This window comes from Eumetopias jubatus, unplaced genomic scaffold, assembly GCF_037043125.1.
Source record: "Eumetopias jubatus isolate StellerSeaLion01/CBP00866 unplaced genomic scaffold, mEumJub1_p1.0 scaffold_8, whole genome shotgun sequence".
NCBI classification, from domain to species: Eukaryota; Metazoa; Chordata; class Mammalia; order Carnivora; family Otariidae; genus Eumetopias; species Eumetopias jubatus.
In genome coordinates, this window is record NW_028274814.1 from 18,537,473 (window position 1) to 18,558,771 (window position 21,299).

Sequence of the window (21,299 nt, forward strand, 5' to 3'; positions counted from 1 at the left end):
TAGAGCAATATTTCTTATGAACAGAGGTGCAAAACTTCTCAACAAAATATAGCAAATCGAATCCAACAATGCATAAAAAGAATTATATGCCATAACCAACTGGGATATATCCAATTATACAAGGCTGGTTCAACATTCCACAATCAATTACTGTGTACTGTGATCTACATTGCAACATCAACAGGCTAAAGAAGATATCAATAGATGCATAAAAAGCATTGGCAAAATTCAACACCCATTTATGATAAAAACTCCCAGCAAACTAGGAAAAGATAGAAACTTCCTCAAAATCATTATGACCATCTGTAACAAAAAAACCCTACAGGTAACATCATGCCCAATGGTGAGAAACTAGAAAATTTACTGCTAAGATCAGGGACAAGGCAAGGATGTTCCCTCCCACAACTGTTTTTCAACATCAAATTGGAAGTCCTAGTGAGTGCAGTAAGAGAATAAAAGGAAATGAAAAGAATACCAAAAAAGGCCATCTATGTATAAAATCCAAAAGAATCATAAAAGGAAACCATCCTAGAACTAATAAGTGCTTATAGCAACGTCACAAGATACAATGTTAATATACAAAATCAATTCTTACATATGAGGAAAATGAACAAGTGGAATTTGAATTAAAAACACATTACCATTTATATTAGCCCCCAAAATAGTGCTATACCCAAGTATAAATCTATATGAGGAAAAGTATAAAATTCTAGTAAAAGACATCAAGGAAAAACTAAATAAATCTAGAGATATTCCATGTTCATGGGCAGGAAAACTCAATATTGTCAAGATGTCAGTTCTTCTATGGATTCAACACAATCCCATTCAAAATCTTGGCAAGTTATTTCATAGATATTGACAAACTGATTCCAGAGTTTATATGAAGAAGCAAGAGACCCAGAATGGCCACCATAATATTGAAGGAGAAGAATGAAGTTGGAGAGTTGACACTATCAGTCTTCAAGAATTACTATAAAATTATCACAACAGTGTGGAAATGGTGAAAGAAGAGAAAAACAGATCAATGGAACAGAATAAAGAGGCCAGAAATAGAACCACATAAATATAGTCAACTGGTCTTTGACAAAGGAGCAAAAATAATAAAATGGAAAAAAGATAGTCTTTTCAATAAATGGTGTTGGAATTATCAGACATCCACATGTAAAAAAACAAAACAAAACAAAACAAAAAAAACAACCCTATAATGAATCTCTACACAGAACTTCTACCCTTCACAAAAATTAAGTCAAGATGAATCATAGGTCTAAATGGAAAACACAAAACCATGAAACTCCCAGAAGATAACAAAGGAGAAAACAGATGATCTTGGGTCCAGGGATGCCTTTTTAAATATAATACCAGAGACATGATTCATGAAAGAAATAACTTATAAACTGATTTCATTAAAATTAAATTTTCTACTCTGTGAAAGACAATGTCAAGAAAATGAAAAGATAAATCAGAGACTGCAAAAAAATTTTGCAAAAGACACATCTGATAAAAGACTGCTATCCAAAACACACAAAGAACTCTTAAAACACATAAACAAGAAACAACCCAGTTTTTTAAAAAATGGTTAAAAGACCTGAATAGACACACCTCTCCAAGGAAGGTACACAGATGGCAAATAAGCATATTAAAAGGTGTTCAACATCATATGTCGCTAGCAAATTTCAAGTGAAAACAGCAATGAGATATCTCTACAGAACTATTAGCATGGCCAAAATCCAAACATTGACAACCCTAAATGCTGACAGGGATCTGGAGCAATAGGAACTCTCATTTATTGCTGGTGGGAATGCGAAATGGTATGATCACTTTGGAAGACATTTGGAAATCTTCTATAAAACTAGCCATATTCTTTTTTTAAAAATTTTTTTATTGTTATGTTAATCACCATATATTACATCATTAGTTTTTGATGCAGTGTTCCATGATTCATTTTTTGTTCATAACACCCAGTGCTCCATGCAGAACGTGAAAACTAGCCATATTCTTATCATATGATTCAGTGATTACACTCCTTGGTATTTTCCTAAATATATAAAAAACTTAGGTTCATACAAAAACCTGCACACGGATATTTATAGCAGCTTTATTCATAATTGCCCAAAACCTGGAAGCAACCAAGATGTTCTTCAGTAGAAGAATGGATAAATGCACTAGGCTACATCCAGATAATATTATTTAGTGCTAAAAAGAAATGACCTATCAAGCCACAGAACAATGTGGAAGAAACTTAAAGCATATTACTAAGTGAAAGAAGCCAATTTCAAAAGGCACATATTGTATGATTCCAACTACATTACATCTGGAAAAGGCAAAACTACAGAGATTAAAAAAAAGATTAGTGGTTTCTAGGCGTTAACAGAAAAGGAGGGATGAAGAGGCAGAATACAGAGGCAGGGGAAATATTCTATATGATATTACAAGTGTGGTATATGTCATTTGTCAAAATGCATAGGATGTACACCGCCACACATGATTCCAAATGTAAACTACAGACTTTGGGTGATAATAATGTCAAATAGTTTCATCAGTTATAATAAATGTACCTCTGTGGTGTGGGATGTTGAGAGTTGGGGAGGTATGCATGTATAGGTCAGATGTTATTTGGGAATTCTCTGTACTTTCTATCCAATTTTGTCATTAACCTCAAACTGCTCTAAAAAAGTAATTTTTAAATTAATTTTTTTAATTAAAAAACATCCATTTCCTAGTTATACTAACCACATTTCAAGTGCTTGATGAGACAGCCATACATGGGCAATGGCCACTATTGCAAATAGGACGGACCAAAAAAAAGCTGATTATCTAAGTCAATAAATTTTTTTAAAGGTTTTATTTATCTGAGAGAGAGAGTGAGAGCGAGAGAGAGAGAGAGCACGATGGGGGGAGGGGTAGAGGGAGAAGCAGACTCCCTGCTGAGCAGGGAGCCCGAAGAAGAGCTCAATCCCAGGACCCTGAGATCATGATCTGAGCCAAAGTCAGATGCTTAACCGACTGAGCCACTCAGGCACCCCTGTCACCAGATAAATTAAAGAAACACTCTTAGCAGGAAGTATAGGCCCACTGGGAGAAGAATTACAATGGTTATGGATCATTTTGTATTTCTTCTGTTCCACTCACACATTCCTATTATTCTAAAAACAGAACAAAAAAAGGAAAAGAAGAAGGAAAAACTAAAGCATATTTTGAGTTACTGAACTGTTTAGTGGCATAGGTCAAATTAGATAGTGCCATTTCAAAGTCTTCTATTTATACTCAGGACAGAAGGATTTTTTTCCAAATATTTTCCACAGTCTTATACCACTAATATATCTAGGTTTTTTTCAAATGATCATCATTGCTACAAATAGGCACTGGAACATCTCTCTATTGTCAAATGCATGAGAAAAAAATTAGCTTTGAATATTCACTCGTCCACATATTTATGACATTGTTAATAAGGCAATCAATTAATTTTTCTTTTAATCTTTTGAAGGGTTTTTTGATAATTATTCATAAATAACATGTTAACTAAAAAATGATTACAAAGAGACATGTAGGAGTTTTTCCATTAAATAGGTAGGTAGATAAGTTTATTATGGTTCTTAATGACACCCACAAGTTCACACAGTGTTTGCAAAATCGAACACTCAGTCTATATGATCCTTTATACATATACTGTCTCCAAGAAAATTTTCTGAGGAAGTCATCCATGAGATCACAACTTGCTGAAAAATTGTAAATTAGAAAGACTATTGGCCTTAATATATCCAATAAAAATAGATAGCCTGATTTTTGTTTGTCTTTCTTCTCTCATCTGTCAGCTGACCAACTTACTTGTTTTAGTAAGTATTTAACCACAGAAACAATCGCATGACCTTTTTGCTTTTCTCCCAGACTGTTGACAACAGGAAGCCATACATAGGTTGTTTCTTCATAGAAGTGATCATCTCATGCTTTCAATAAACTTTAGATGAACTGAATTGTAAGCAACCTATGTTAGTCCTAATGAGTAAACAAGATTGTATCTGGCATTCACTGTCACTGATTTCATAAATATAACAAGGAAGTTGCTCTACTAAAGGAAAAAATCACACAAAGATCAAATTTGTCATACAGTCTTCCTTAAGAATTTAACATCATCCCTTCTAACTTTTGGAAAAAATAAAGATTTCTTTTCTTTATATATTCTCATCAATGCATGCTTATCTATTCATACAACTGTAATTGAGGAAGAAGAGAAAAAAATGGATAAAATTGAGGCAGATTTCTGTCTCTAGTGAGTTAAAAAACAAAATGAGAGAAATGAGCTCATGTGATTAATGATGGGATTCTTCTGACTTGTAAATGTCTTTAATTTAAACAACTGTATTCACTATAATATTACATTTAAAAATTACTGCTTATGAAACATGTCCTTCTGATAAATAAAAATTTGTTGCCCAGTGCCAATACCTTTTCTACTTCTGAGATGTTAAAATGCAATTGAAAATTCAGCAGTTGTACGATACAAAATCAACACAAAAATCTGCTGTGTTTCTATACACAAATAATGAACACTTTGAAAAGGAAGGATATTAAGAAAACTATTTCATCTGCAATAGCATCAAAAAGAATAAAATACTTAGGAACAAACTTAACCAAGAAGGTACAAATAAAGGGAAAGACATCCCATGTTCATGGATTGGAAGACTTAATATTGCTTGGATATCAATAGTAGGTAAAGTGATCTACAGATTTAATGCAATTCCTATCAAATTCTTAATGATTTTTTTTTACAGAAATAGAAAAACCCATCTTAAAATTAATTTTAAAAAATCTCAAGAGACCCTGAATAACCAAAACAATCTTGAAAAAGAACAAAGTTCAAGGACTCACGCTTTCTGGTTTCAAACTTAACCACAAAGCTACAATAATTAAGAGTGTGGTCCTGGCATAAAGACAGACATATAGACCAATAGAATACAATAAAGAGTCCAGAAATGAATTCTTGCAAACACAGGCAATTGATTTTGACAAGAGTGCCGAGAGACAATTCAGTAAGGAAAGAACAGCCCTTTCAACATGTGGAATTGGGAAAACTGGATATCCACATGCAAGAGAATGAAATTGGACTCTTACCTTACACCATATACAAAAATTCACTCAAAATGGATCAAAGACCCAAATGTAAGACCTAAAACTATAAAACCTTTACAAGAAAACGTAAGCAGAAATCTTCATAACACTGGATCTGGCAATGGTTTCTTGGATATGTCATTAGAAGCTCAGGGAAGAAAACATAGCTTAAATTTGATTTTAGCAACATGAAAAACTTTTACGCATCAAAGGATATTATAAACAGAGTGAAAAGGGAACACATGGAATAGGAGAAAGTATCTGTAAATCACATATCTGATAAGAGGTTAATATCTAGAATATGTAAAGAACTACAACTCACACAAAAATCTAAACCAAATTATCAAAGGACTTGAATACACATTTTTTCCCAAAGAAAATATACAAATGGTCAATAAGCACATGAAATGATGCTAAAGAACATCACTAATCATTCAGGAAATGCAAATGAAAACAACCATGAGATACCACTTCACATCCATTAAGACTGTTATTTTCAAAATGACGGACTATAACAAGTGTTGGTGAAGATGCAGAGATACTGGGAGGGTAAAATGATGCAGCCACTGTGGAAAACAAACAATTAGAATTAGAATTACTACATGAATCAGCAACTCCACTTCTGGATATATACATCAAAGAATTGAAAGCAGGGACTTCAAGATCTATTTGTACACCCACGTTCATAGCAACATTAGTCACAGTAACCAAGAGGTGAAAGCAACTCCATGTCCACTGATGGATAAATGCATAAGCAAAATGTTGTGTGTACACACAATGGAATATTACTCAGCATTAAAAAGGAAAGAAATTCTGACCCATGCTGACATTGATCAACCTTGAAGATCTCAGGCTAAGTAAACTGAACCAGTTACAAAAAGACCAATACTCTATGATTCCACTTAAATGAGGTACCTAAAGTAGTCAAATTCATAGAGACAGAAAGTAAACAGGTGGCTACCAGAGAGTAGGGGCAGGGATAATGGGGAGTTAGTGTTTAATGAGTATGGAGTTTCAATTTGGGAAGGTGAGAAAAGTTTTTAAATAATGGTTGCACAACAATGTGAATATACTTAATGTCATTAAATTATACTCTTCAAATGGTTAAAATAGTAGATTTCTTTCAAAGATTTTATTCATTTATTTGTCAGAGAGAGAGAGAGAGATCAAGCACAAGAAGGGGGAGGAACAGGCAGAAGGAGAAGCAGTTTCCTGCTGAGCAAGGAGCCCGATGTGGGACTCGATCCCAGGACCCTGGGATCATGACCTGAGCCGAAGGCAGATGCTTAACCAACTGAGCCACCCAGGCGTCCCTAAAATGGTAAATTTCATGTTATGTGTATCTTTACCGTAATAAACACCACACACACACACACACACACACACACACACACACACACACACTCCAAGGTTTCACAATTGCTTTAACTCTTTAGCTTATTATAATATTATAATAAGCAGGATTTAATTATATCCAAGAAATTATGTGATAGGAAGAGGTGTCATTCATTGCCTGGTAAGGATTCATTATTATCACTTTGCAGTGAGAAACATGTGTTACGTTTAGATCTCAAAGTCCTGAAGCATAGATATTATGGACTGAATGTTTTCTTTCCTTCAAAATTTGCATGTTGAAACCTTATGCCCCAGTGTGATGGTATTAGGAAGTGGGGCTTTCATGAGGTCATGAGAACAAAGCCCTCCTGAATGGGATGAGTGCCCTTATCAGAGTCCTGGGAGACCTTGCTTCTCCCTGCACTCCACCATGTGAGGACACAGCAGAACAGCCATCTGCAAACCAGGAAGCAGATCCTCCCCAGATACCAAATCTGCCAGCACCTGGATCTTGGATTTCCCAGCCTCCAGAATTGTGAGAAGAAATGTTTGTCCAAGCCACCCAGTCTGTTTTTTTAATTATAGCAGCCCAAAGGGATTAAGAAATTAACCCATAACATAGTCCATTTCTAGAGGATTAGAATCCTTTTTTTTCATAGTCTGCAGTGTGGACTACTTCAAATTTCTTTGTGATTGTCGGCTATTACATGATGGAAGGAAGTCTGTGTCTCCTTTCCTTGAAGGAACCTGGCTGACTCCCTGGCTGCAATTGGTTTGGGGAAGGTTGGCTATCCACAGAATGAGGTTTTATCGGCTACAGAATCTCAGGAGGGCCCTGCTGGATTTCTCTTTCTACAATATTCTGGAAGATGAAAATTTTCTTTGGACTATTTGCTGAAAAATATTCTATCAATTCTTGCCTCTAATAATCTCCTGGTGGTTTCAACCTAATCTATCCTTTTGTTATTATATATTTTCTCTTTTGTTTTATTTGAATTCATTCTCTTAGTCATTTCTTTTGACAGCAATGTAAAGGAGGTTGGAAGTATGTTCTATTTTATGGGCAGAAGACATGAACAGACATTTTTCCAAAGAAGACATCCAAATGGCCAACAGACACATGAAAAGATGCTCAACATCACTAATTACCAGGGAAATGCAAATCCAAACCACAGTGAGATATCACTTCACACCTGTCAGAATGGCTAAAATCGAAAACACAAGAAACAACAAGTGTGGTGAGGATGTGAAGAAAAAGGGTCACTTGTGTGCCATTGGTGGGAAAGTAAACTATACAGCCACTGTGGAAAACAGTATGGAATCGCTCAAAAAATTAGAAATAAGATTACCATATGATCAGTAATTCCACTACTGGGTATTTACCCAGTATTTACCCAGGTATTTCTAATACCCAGGGTATTAGAAAACACTAATTTGAAGAGATATATGCACCTCTATGTTTATTGGAGCATTATTTACAATAGTCAGATTATGGAAGCAATTCATCCATCCAAATATGAATGGATAAAGATGATGTGGTCTATACATACAATGGAATATCACTCAGCTATAAAAGAGGATGAAATCTTGCCATTTGCAACACCATGGATGGATCCTCGAGGGTATAATGCTGACTGAAATAAGTCAGTCAGAGACAAATACCCTATGATTTCACTCATATGTGATATTTAAGAAACAATGAACGAACAAAAAAAAAAAAAAAAGAGAGAGAGAGACAAACAAAAAACCAGACTCTTAAACAGAGAGAACAAACTGACAGTTACCGGAGGGGAAGAGAGTGGGGGATGGGTGAAAGGGTGAGGGGGATTAAAGAGCACACTTATCAAGGTGAGCACTGGATGATATATAGAATTGTTAAATCACTATATTGTACATTGGAAACTGATAGAACACTGTATGTTAATTGTAACGGAATTAAAAATTCCATGGGGGTAAAAGCAGTTGCCGGAATAATAATAATACTGTCTTGAAATAAAATTCACAGATCCTATATGACAAAAAAAAAAAAAAGAAGTGCATTCGATTTTAGCATCATATTTGATTACTAATAATAACACCCTCAACACAGATCACTATGTTGACTCAACAATATCCTAAAATTGGGAGATTTGTTCCCATTGACACAAGTCCTGTTTTGAATTCAAGTCTTTTTAAATTAGTAGCTCTCTTCACAAAACAACTTAATACAGCAGTTTTAATCTTCCTTTGCAAGGAAAGAAAGCAAGGACTACAGCTTTCAGTGTATCTGGGATCACCAAGGTGAAGGTACCAAAGAGGAGGCTTATCTTAAGGTTATTTTTTAAAATTCAGCATTAGATATTTTATTTAAAAATTCAAACACAGGAGGGGCACCTGGGTGGCTCAGTTGGTTAAGCGTCTGCCTTCGGCTCAGGTCAGGGTCCTGGGATCGAGTCCCGCGTCAGGCTCCTTGTTCCACAGGGAGCCTGCTTCTCCCTCTGCCTCTCTTTGTCTCTCATGAATAAATAAAATCTTTAAAATAAATTCAAACAAGGATACTATAGACTTCTAATTTCCCAATTTTATCTTCCCAAGGGAATTTATGAAGCAGTTTACATCAGAAAATAAATGAAAAATCTCTTTTGAAAACTGCGTTGTAAGACAAAGACCACACACAATTCCAAGAGACAAGGATATTATCTGCTTTTAACTTGTATTTAATAGTTCACTTCTCCGTTTTTTCCTTAGGGGAAGTGATTCAGTTGGCCAAATTCTTAATTGTATAGCTCAGGAAAGAGAGTCATCAGTCATCTTTAGTATTTTCCTAAGAAATGGATAACTTTGGAAGATGTGTGTGCATGGTTTAAGAGACTGGCTAGAAGGGGAAAAAAAATACAAGGAACAAAAATACAAACGTTTCTGGTAGTCATTTTTTAAAAAATCTCAGGGCACAACATTTATCAAAATTGGGTCTATTAGTCATTTCCTTAGTAGAAAATATCTAAGCATAGAGTTTGACTGATTTATAGAGAAAGGGAATAAAAATCTTTCAAAATTGTTGGTAAGAATGATTCATACTTCTTGCTTTTATGAAGAAGTAATTTTGCATGTTAAATTATATTACTTTTGCTGCCTGAAATGGTTTTTAAATGCTTGTCATTTTTTTCCACAGAAAAAGAGTTTTTAAATGATGTGAGTTGCACTCCTTGATTTCAAGTACAATAGTTGTTGAAAGGAAATATGTATATCAAGGTTATTTTATATGTCTTTCAAATAAAATATCTCCTTTTATGGAAGCATATTGTTTGAAGGGTATCACACCTAGGTATTGTCAAACTTCAAAGAAAAGATAGCTTACTAGTTTTTTGGAGGGAGAAAGGACTCTTTTACCAGAACCAACTTGGTGATTGTAGATTATTGACTGAATTACACTGGACATATCTAGCTTTCTCTGAGAAAGCATGATTCCATCAAAATCAATAAATTGGAAGATAAAGAATAATGGGGAAGTGGAAATAGGATCAATATCCTAAAAGCATAGGAGTCTATTTTAGTTTAATTTTGTAGTCATGTGATTAAGAAAGGCTGAGAAGCCTTGCTAGAAAGTTGGCTGTTTTGTCAGTCAATTTATGTTCTTTTCACACAATTCACTATCTTGAAGCTATTAAAGTCACTGAATTAAAATAAACATAGAGAAGCCAATGGATGCTCTTCATCTGACTCCTGATAGTCCTATTTACTGACTGGGTTTAACACACAGATCTTACTTTGTGTGTGTGTGGATTTATTTTCAAAGCAGAGGATCTTAAGTTTGGAATCAAAATATTCTTATCCTGCCTTTCACTCAAGGAAAATTATCTGGAAATTGGAAAAGCCTCCAGGCAAAAGTCTGGCTGTGACATTACTTCAAGAAGACACTTCTTAAAAGGGACAGATACGCAAGGTACTCTAAGTGACTGCTCTTCAATCTTGCAGTTTCAAGATTAAATGAAATCAAGATTGAATGAAATCAAGATTGAAGGAGCATTAGTAATAATCTGGAAGAGGAAGAAATGTTTTAAAAGAGCATCCCTTCAAACAAACAAACAAACAAACAAAAAAGCACAGAGGGAAGGAAGAAAGATCCAGAGAACTACATAGTTAGGGAGATTGGTTGAGGAGGGGGCTGGAAAGAAGGTCTATTCTCAACTAGATGGCCATGATGTACATGGAGGGGGCACCCGAGTTTCGTCTCAGTTTGTTTTGACGTAAACTGGTGAGCTCAGCTCTTCCTTCTCTACCACCTACCTCTCAGAGTTACAACTTCTCCACTGTCAGCTTGGGTGCTATTCATGTACTGGGGTCCTGGGCAGTTGTCCAGTTTTGCCAATTCTAGGGACTTCTCTAGTTCTATCTGTGGTGATAGCCCCTTGAAGTTTCTATGGGCTCGTTGTTATGGAAACAGTTTTGCAGCATCTAAAACCTTAGGAAAAATGCCTAAAGTCTGAAACTTTTTCAGATCCAAAATAAGCCTTTCCTTGCCATAATCTCTTATGTTCTTTAAAATGAGTTAATTTATTCTTTAAATAACAAATCATATTTATCAAAAATAAAGTCTCTCTTGCCCAAACTGCTGAAAAATAATACTTCCAGGGCTTGTCTTTTCCTTCTAGTTGAGAAAATCTGTAGACTTTAGAGAAGGTGAATATGAGAAATCCTCACCGACTTTTTTATTTAGTTCTGAGAATTTTCTTAGAAGGAACTCTTGGTTCTCAAGTAGAATGGGACCGTCCTACATAGCGGCCTCTCTTCCCAAGCACATCTACCCCAGGGTTAGTAGTTAGGGAGTAGTAGTAGGGATATGTTAGTTTTCTCTGGCTGCTGTTAACAAATGACCACTAATCTAGTGGCTTAAAACAAGACAACTTTGTTATCTAACAGTTCTACAGGTCAGAAATCTGGCAAGGGTCTCACAGGGCTAAAATCAACGTGTCAGCCTGGCTGTGTTCCTTTTGGAGGCTCCTGGGCAGAATCTGTTTCCTTGCCTTTTTCAGCTTCTAGAGGTGGCTGGCATTCCTTGGGTCCTGGCCCCCTTCTTCCATTGTCAGTCACAGTGCTGCATCTTTCTGACCTTCCTTCCACCATCACATCTCTCTCTGACTACAGCTGGGGAAGGTTTCCCATTTTTAAGGACTCATGTGATTAGAACGTGACCACTCAGAAAATCCAGGCTAATCTCCCCATCTCAAAGTCCTAAACCTTAATCACATCTGCAAAGTCTCTTTTGATATGTAAGACAACGTATTCACAGGTCCCCAAGAAGAGGACATGGGTATCTTGGCGAAGGGAGCATTATCTATAGAACATATCTCATGAAATCTTTGTAGGGAACATGGGAATACAAAAAAGATACCAAACCGATAGATCTGGTTATAAATACAACTGGGAGAAAGTGGATAGACAAGATGAATGGATTCTAACGTATTAATCCCAGGGATTATTGACTGGATCAGACACTTCTGTTACATTACACTTCAAACGCTCTATCAAGACCTCACCCCTTACCTTCTATAGACAGGGGAAGACAAATGATGGCCAAGATATTCTGTGCCCACAGTAAGCAGAAAAGCAGATGTGACTCTATGAACATCAGACAAAGGAAGCTTCAAGACATAGAGTTTTCTCAGAGGTAAAGAGGGATCTTTCCGCAGGATAGAAGTATCAATTCAATCAAGAAGACAGGACAACCCTAAATATGCATGCATATAATAACAGAGCTTCAACTGTGTGAGGCAAAATTGATAAAACCAAGAAAGAAATAGGGAAACCCACAAACATAGGTGTATATTTTAGCATCACTCATTAACAGAACAAGTGGAGAAAAAAATCAATATGGAATTTGAGAATATGAATAAAGCCGTCAACCAGTCTGACTTAACTAACATTCACAGAACTCTACACCCAAAAATGCTGCACTCATGGACTTTCAAAATGCACATGAGGGCATTTACCAGGATGGACCATACACTGGGCCATGGAACATGCCTCAAAATATTTCAAAGGACTAAAATAATAGAGAGTATATTCTCTGACAGTGAAGAAATTAAAATAACTAAGAGCTACTTATAAAAGTTACAAACATTGAGCAATTAGGCACCATATTTACATAAGAAAAAAGTTACATGAGTCATTTAAAGGCATTTCAATGGGATCCGTACTGAACACACAACAGATTAAAAGACACGGGATCCAGCAAAGTAGGGCTTAGAGGGAAATTTATAGCTTTCAATGCTTGGATTAGAAAAGAAGAAAAGATTTAAAATCAATGAGATGTCCTTCCACGTCACAAAGGAAGAAAAGAAGCAGAAAATTAATGCAAGGTGAACAGAAGGAAGGGAATCATAAAAATAGCAGAAACAAGAGAAAATCGTGAAACAATGATACACTATCATTGCCAACTTTTACACTGATAGAATCTGTGCTTCCTATTCCTGGAGAGTTTAGCACTGTCAGATCACAGACCTTTGTTTCTGAGAATACACCAGGGAGCATTTCCACTGAACTTGAACCTGTGAGTACGCTTGCGCTCTTCCTGCCAATAGATCGACCAGCACAGACAAATGTGAAACTGGTGGGAGTCATTGCCACTGGCTACCATGAGGAGGTAAGGTTATGGCTACACAACGGAGGAAGCAAGGAACATATCTAGAAACCTTGAAGCATCTCTTGGTACTTCCATGTCTGACGACAACGGGGAACAGGAAACCACAGGAAACATGGCCCTACGAAGACAAAGCAGACCCCTCAGGGAACACCTGGGCTGCCATTCTAGGAAAGAAATCTGGGTCAGTCGAAGTGCTGCCTGAAAAGTGAGGAGAATCAAAGTTGGGTGCTGGAGGACAGAGATGGTTGAATATCAAATATTACCTTAAGACCACTGGGTTTGGAGCATGTTCCACTAACTATCATGTATTGAGTCTTCTCTGAGTTTTTGGCTGGCTCCTGCCCTGAAGGAGTTCCTCGTATTCTCTCATCTCTGACGCTCACCCACTGCTGCAGAGACCATTTCCAAGGGCGTGTTGATTAGTTTTGCACAGAACTTTGCTTCAGCCCACCCTGCATTCCTCCTTCTCTTGCCCTGGGCTTCTCCAATGTGATGGCTTGGGACTGCGGTGGGAGTTCCCTTGGTGCTCAAACATGCATAACCTGAAAGGGGCGTGTGTGTTGGGGGGGTATGTTTGTGGGGCTAGCTTTGAACAATGGGAATAGGAGCCTCCCCACACCCAGAAGGCCCCGTGTGGTGGATCGCCCATAGTGGTGGTCGACTTAACAAAAATACAACTTTTCTTGACTTTGTCATTTTCTGCTCCACTCCACCTGCTCCTGGGATCACCTCCAGGGTGAACTGCCTCCCCAAATGCCTTTGTCTTAGCCTCTGCTTGGGACAAATTCATCCTAGGACAGTGATCTTTATAACAGAATGAGTTTCCTCTGGCCACCCAGGCCTGCATTCATTCTTAACTTTCTTTAGAAACCATTCAATGCCTCTGAGAGTTAGTGTGCTTGGATAAGGCAATACCATTTAGGAGAATTTAGGCTGGTAGATTTCCCTAGTGAAGCCTTTCTGCCTTGCTGACTTCATTACTAATGGTCCCCTTTTTGCTCCTAGTTCTTTTTCTTCTGGGAGTTTGAAATAACATGCCCAATTTCTTTGAAATAAACAAGCAAGGCAAAAATGTAGCTAATCTTTTCACATTAGCCCTGCTCAGAAGGTGCCTGGTAAATTTCCAGCATTTAGTAAATAACCAGTGCATGAAAGTATTCCCCCCCCCAACCTTACCCTTTAGTTACTGTTATTTATTTTCTTTGCTGTTTTACAATCTTGAAACCTTGTTTTCTTCCCTTTAAATGACAGAAGACTATTTTCTCTGGCACAGCCCCAGAGCCCAGCAACAGTTAAAGTTGCTGTTATGTGAAAGAGTCCTATTTGTTTAGAAGTTACTCAAAAGGCCGTGAGAGCAGGCGACCTGGATTATACGAAGTGGCCCCAGGAAACTCGAGAGTATTTTCTTTCCTGTCTTTTTGCCAGGATGCCGGCTTTTCCTTGGCCAATAGGAATTTGCAACAAGGTCAAGATTCATTCTAGTTGGAATCTCATAGGATATCTGCCACATTTCTTACAAGCGATTGCTTACACTAACAAAGCCAGGGGGAGAAACACTGAGGGGAAAATGACATATTTAGCTTAGGGTTCTCCACGACAAACGGTTCTTGATAATGTTCTCAGGTCCATTTTGGGAGATCAGACTCTCTAACAAAGAAAAAGCATTAACTAGATAAATATACATCCATCATAATTGAAGGGAGATCCAGACTTAAAACAAAAAAACAAAACAAAACAACAGAATAAACTTCCAAAGAATACAGCAATTGTCCCCAACTGAGTCATAAAGAGAAAGGAATTCAGAAGCAGGAAAATGAAAATCAGGAGACTCACGAGTGAATTTGAGGACTGACATACAGACATTTTAGACAAAAGGTAGTTTGCCACATTCAGCAATGAGTGACAGTGTTCTTTTGAAACCACCATGCAAGGCTAGCAATCTAGATTTCTAAAACTGGAAGCCTCACAGCATTCTGTGATACTGACCTTGGCTTGAGGATTGGGGTTCAGAAGAGGTGGGTTGACCTTGCTCCCCTAGCATCGTCTTTACCGTCAAGATCAGGAAATTCCCTGAGTATCATAAATAATATCTAAGAACATTTCTAAACAGGGAAGTACCTTTTGGTGTTTACCTCATCTATCTTAATCTCATGAGAATTAAGAAAAACCACCAAAAAGTCAGAAGTATGTAGACTGGGGTTTAAAATGGTTGTGTTATATTTGAAGAGTCCCCCTTATTGAATTCTACCTCCAGATTTCACTGTTACCTGGTTGTTTCAGTAAAGGCTCCTGCCTTTCAGATTTTTTTCCCCATGAAACATTTTTCTTCACTTACTTCCAGGACAATAGCGAGATTCTTCCAGATCATGAGTCAATCCCAAGGGTCCTGTTCCACATATGACCTTCAAGATTGCTTATTTTACTGTTCCACTCTAGCATTCATGTAATCATATATTTTACTCCATTTGGATGGGCTTCCTATTGATTTTCACTCTTCAGTATTTCTTTCATTCATTTATATCATTTTAATATGCATGATTCCAACACATGAGAAAAGATAGTTATTCGGACTTCTACCTCAACACATCCAAATCGTCCCAAGTCTAATAGAAGGTGACGTCAAAAAGACTGGTTTATTTTGCAGATTCCAGAATTTAAGAGGCAAAAAAAAAAAAAAAAGGTAAAATTTCCCAGCTTCAATTCCTTCATCAGATTGGAGAGGATGAAAAGTGGTAACTGAGTTTCCATTAGTGTCAGTGAGGACATCTTTAGGAAATATATGTTGTAATGTGAGAGGCTCTATACTATCATCTTTCTCTTGTCACCAGCATGATAGAGTAAAACTTAAGTAAAACTTAAAGCAAAAAATAAGGATGAAATCATTTCTTTAAAAAAATACAGTTGGTTAATTAAGTCAAACAGCTGAGTAATGGCAAGTTCGGTTAACTATTTTCCAATGCGTAAACAAAATAGGTGGCTATGTTACAGCACTTTTCATTTTTCAGCTAGAAGGCTAGACACCATATAGAGATGCAAAGCTGGAGCAGAATGAACTGATGATCACTTTTTGGCAATTCGACAGTCGAACTGATGATCGACTTTTTGGCAATTCATTCATTCCACTGAAATTCACTAAAAGGATGTCAATATTTTCTGTATCTCAAATTATGTTTCTTCTGCCTACAACTTACTTTCTTGGATTACACAGAATATTTCCTTAGTCTTTAATATTATTAAATATATTCCTCTCTTCTCATTTATCCTTCCATTTTATGGCTTTGTCTCTGTTTTACATTTTCAGAGTTTAGAAAAACAACATGGAAAAGCCACAAAGCTTACCATTTCCACCAAGGATAAATATAAGAACATTCCCGCAGTAACTGTTAAGATCCAGTTTTGAACACACGGATCAGTTGATACTGAGAGGCCAACGTATAGTCCTATGAAGGCAGTGAGAGCACTTATAAAATTCATAAGGATGGCAATCTTAATAGGAAGTCCAGAGCTTAAGAGCACGGCAAAATCTCCTGAAATTTAAGGGAAAAAGAAAATATAATCATTGTGTAAATGATGATGACTTTGCTGGAGTAATGTGCTATTAGTTTGCTTCAAATTTCAGTGACTGGGACCAATTTTACAAGTAAAGTTGACTGACCCGTTGATAAAACATTTTCTTATATCTCTCTAGGATTCTCATTATACCATTAGGAAGTTACATTTCAAGAGCTGTCTTCCTTTTACTAGTCCTGAATCTAGCATATGCGGGGAGAACTGTGACATATTCTTCAGGTCCTGACACCCTGTGACATTTTCAACCTAGATAAATGCAGAATAAAGTACTTGCTGTTCTAGGGTTTTTAAACCTTTTTGCCTGGAAACTTGCCAGGTGAAATCACATTACGTTGGCTTTTATCCTTTATTTCTGAGAGAACTCCTGTGGGGAAACAGAGAACTACTTAATATGAGATTTTAAAATCATTGCAAAAGTTGGTTAGGAAAAAAATTTTTCCTTTAGAAAATGTTTTACTGCCTTGATGATTATAGAAAAATGACCGTATTCTCCCCACACCTTTCCTCCTAAAGAAGAATGACCTTGTGCTCTGAGAGTCTCTTTTTGGGACACAGGGAAGGGCTGAAATTCAATAAAGAGACAGTCTGGCAACTCAGTTTCTTAGTTCTGTGGCATTAACTGGTCCTAGGAATAGGTCTTTTTTTAAAAAATATTTTATTTATTTATTTGAGAGAGACAGAGATAGTGAGAGAGAGCTCGAGCAGGAAGGAGGGGGAGAAGCAGACACCCCACGGAGCAGGGAGCCCGATGCGGGTCTCGATCCCAGGACCCTGGGATCATGACGCGAGCCAGAGGCAGACGCTTAACAATCTGAGCCATCCAGGCACCCCCTACGAATAGGTCTTAAAACATCTTTGCTGGTTTGCCACAGACTGTCACACTCCTCTGTGGTTTTAGTATAATAGCTAAAGGCAAGGCCACAGTATATGGCACCCAGACCAGGTACATTTTAATGGATTCAGGAAGGTCCTTGGATAAACTGCTCAAAGAAGGATGGGTGATGGGTTGGGTGACAGGATTTCCAGCAGGAGACACTGAACACCAGAGGCTGGGGTGGCACAAAGGGACAATGTAGACCTGGCTGTGGGGGGCAATGAGATTGTCCAGAGCTCCCTCTGTAGGGCATGCGTGTGCCTGGAGCCAGTCCTTGCTGTTTCTGGGCCTCTTTTGGAAATGTCTATTTTGTCTTCTCTTGTTTCCTGGGAGGCAGAATTTGAATTACAGGGCTATTAAGATTATCCAGAAAAAATGGATGCGCATCTGCTACCAGACGCCTGTCGTTTCAATTTTATGCTTGGCCTTAGACATTTTATATAAATCAAGTTGACGAAACCATGGTTTGGCTTTAATTTAAATGTTATTTTATCTCATTGGCCTGTTTGCTGACCTAATGGGGAAAGTTCCTCTCTTAATGTTTTTCCCACATTTAATATGCAGATTTTAAAGTCTTTGTCAAAGTTCTTTAAAACGAGGTTTCTCTAAATGACTTTCTTCCATAAAGAACTCTCTAGAGTCCAAAACGAGTGACTTCTGGCCCTGGGGAAACATCAGAAAGAGTCTAAGTGAATTTTATCCCAAGGTACAGAATTTGTTTTTCTAGTTGTCTTCTTCTTGCCGTTTAAATAGATTACGAATGGAAAGTATTCACCTTTCAATTGTGTGTCAGAAAAAGGTGCCTACAGACCATAGCTAGAAATACACTCTGGCTTTCTCAACAAGCGGGAGACAGCCACACTACTCTGTGACTTACCCATTTCATGTGGAATTTCGTGACACAAGATTGCAAGTGTGGTGGTCGCTCCTGACTCAGATGAAGATGAGAAGGCCGCTCCTATCACAAGGCCGTCTGCAAAATTATGCAGGCTGTCTCCAGCCAGTATCATTATTGCTAACAAGCTAATGGTTTTGCCTAAAGAACCAAAGAAAGGTGTGAGAAGCATTAACAGGGCACCAGACATTTCATGGAACCCTTCACACACAACCAACTTCCCCATCCACCCTTGACATTCTTAAATCGCATCAGATTAAGCAACCCGCTTTGTTTCAGCTTTTCAAATAAGTCAGGACTGGAGACCCACATATGGTAATTGACACATTTGGCTGCAGGTCATTGTTTTCGTAATGGATCTGACTAGTAACGAGATGAATTACGCATGGCATTCACTATTCTGTCACCTTGTTCAGCTATCCCAAAAGAAAAAAAATAAACATGATATTGTTATAACCTTCCAAAATACCACCAGTGACCTCTGCATGTGCATCTTTTGTAAAGCACTTTAAAATAATTGAAGACTGTCCCCATAGGATGTCATTAAAATGAAGCTATTTTCCAAAACTGTTTCCTCTGGGTCAGACTGTCCCTGGCATTAGTCGGCTGGGATGCACTCCGCCATTTTCTGCTCATTGAGTTTCCCTTTCTGGTTGGCACTCATGGTCCTCCCCAAATATCTTGTTCACTCCCCACCTGTGACCAGCAAGAACCACGGTCAACTCCACCGGCCCCCAAATTAGCTTTGGTACAATTAGTTAGTGTCCTTGTCTTTCCGAAAAATAACCCTCAGTATTAGGCCAGCGGGACATTGAACAAAACAAAGAGGAGTTGTTTTCATGGGATTCCATTACATAATATACATTATCTGATTAGTGGAGACTCACTGAAATGATTAGTATCATATTTTCAATCATAATTGGGTCCAAGGTTTTAATGGACAGAATTTCTGTTTTCGAAAACCTAAAACTGTAATATTAGCATAACCCGCTCATGGAATTGGACAACTAATACATTCAAACAGTACTCCTGGGATAACACTTATTAAGACAGTAAACCACCTAGGGATGCCATTTGATAGGACTAGCTATTCAAATCAATTTCCATTGTATAAGACTTCATTAATTACTCAGCCGTTATGCACTGTGTGCCTGGCGTAAGTAGTTGTTGCTGTTAGAACTGAACCCAATATTCTAATAATTACACACTCAGTAAAAATAGAAAAAGCTTACCTCCTGGTTTCTGTTATGTGGTCCAATATTACAGGGGCACTGTACTATAATACGGTTTTCTATTTTGTCTGGGGAATACAGTTTGACTCATTTCACATCTGACACCACAAAATACAGAGAAAGACATGTATCATATGACCTCACTGCTATGAGGAATTCTTAATCTCAGGAAACAAACTGAGGGTTGCTGGAGGGGTGGGGGGTGGGAGGGACGGGGAGGCTGGGTGATAGACACTGGGGAGGGTATGTGCTATGGTGAGCACTGAATTGTGCAAGACTGATGAATCACAGACCTGTACCTCTGTAACAAATAATACATTATATGTTAAAAAAAAATAATACATTATATGTTAAAAAAAAAAGAAGAAGAAGATAGCAGGAGGGGAAGAATGAAGGGGGGGAAATCGGAGGGGGAGATGAACCATGAGAGACTATGGACTCTGAAAAACAAACTGAGGGTTCTAGAGGGGAGGGGGTGGGGGAATGAGTTAGCCTGGTGATGGGTATTAACGAGGGCACGTACTGCATGGAGCACTGGGTGTTACATGCAAACAATGAATCATGGAACAGTACATCAAAAACTATTGATGTATGTATGTATGTATGGTGATTAACATAATAAAAAATCACTACATCATACACCTGAAACTAATATCACACTGTATGTTAACCGGAATTAAATTCAAAATTTAAAAAAGGAAAAAAAAAGAATTACTTATTAAAAAAAATAATAAGTAACTTCAGTCAAGTAAATGGCAGATAGAGCCCCAACTATCAGCCACGAGACTGACTACAGTGCAAACATGTCCCATGCATTTCACTTCTAAAATTCATGGTTTATTTAGACCTATCACTATAAGACTAACTTTTTAGTTAGTCTTTTTTTTAGTTAGTCTAGGTTTACTAATTCATTCTATTCTTTATTAAAAGTGAGAAAATTTCAGGCAATGGTCATATAAACATAGAATAAATATCAAATGATCGAATTCAGGGAGTTCTTATTGGCATGGCCTGGAACCTCTCAGAATCTAATAATCCTACCAGGTCGCTTTGCCATTCCTGCCAATTTTCAGAAAGAAAGCTCTTCTTTGTGGAAATAAAACAATTTAAAGCAATACATTTGGCAACATTGCAGCATGCAAATATATTGTGATTTCCATGCACTTTAGTGTAGCTTTGATACAGGTAGCATATATTCAAATGGCAAGTTTTATTCAATTCATACTCTGCTAAGAAACAGTGTGACCTATTTTCGTTGTCCATTATTTTATTACCTCTGATTATGGGTTTCTAAATGTCAGATCAGGGACATTAACAAGCCACAGGCAAATATACATATTTGTAATGTAAACCTCATAAGCACACTGTATATAATGTTTAAGATAATGTACACATTATTCAGTGGAAGATAAGACCAGCATTCATTGGTAATCTAATGTACTTAGAATTATCAATAATATTTTATCTTTGCTTATATCCCTGGCAGTCATATTCATTTCCACATTTCTAACTTATCTGAGGTTTTCCATGGTGAAACAGGGGCTGGACCTTGTCTCATGTTGCTTTTTGTTTATTTAAATCAGACTGTGGGTAGGATGTTCACATCCTGTCTTTTGAAATACAAGCTGAGTTCCACCAATGAGGTAATGCGAAACAAGTAATCAA

At 37.3% G+C, this 21,299-nt stretch overlaps 1 protein-coding gene across 3 annotated transcripts in view; it reads right to left on the reverse strand.

Annotated features, from left to right (window-relative positions):
* The window catches only part of SLC39A12 (solute carrier family 39 member 12), a 67,419-nt gene that overhangs the window by 7,466 nt on the left and 38,654 nt on the right, over positions 1-21,299 (reverse strand). For all 3 annotated transcript variants that reach the window (XM_028114200.2, XM_028114202.1, XM_028114201.1), the window contains 2 exons: positions 18,385-18,543; positions 16,403-16,590 (listed from right to left, as the gene is read on the reverse strand). In XM_028114200.2, the coding sequence (XP_027970001.1) occupies positions 16,403-16,590; positions 18,385-18,543 (347 nt within the window). The remainder of the gene's footprint in view (positions 1-16,402; positions 16,591-18,384; positions 18,544-21,299) is intronic.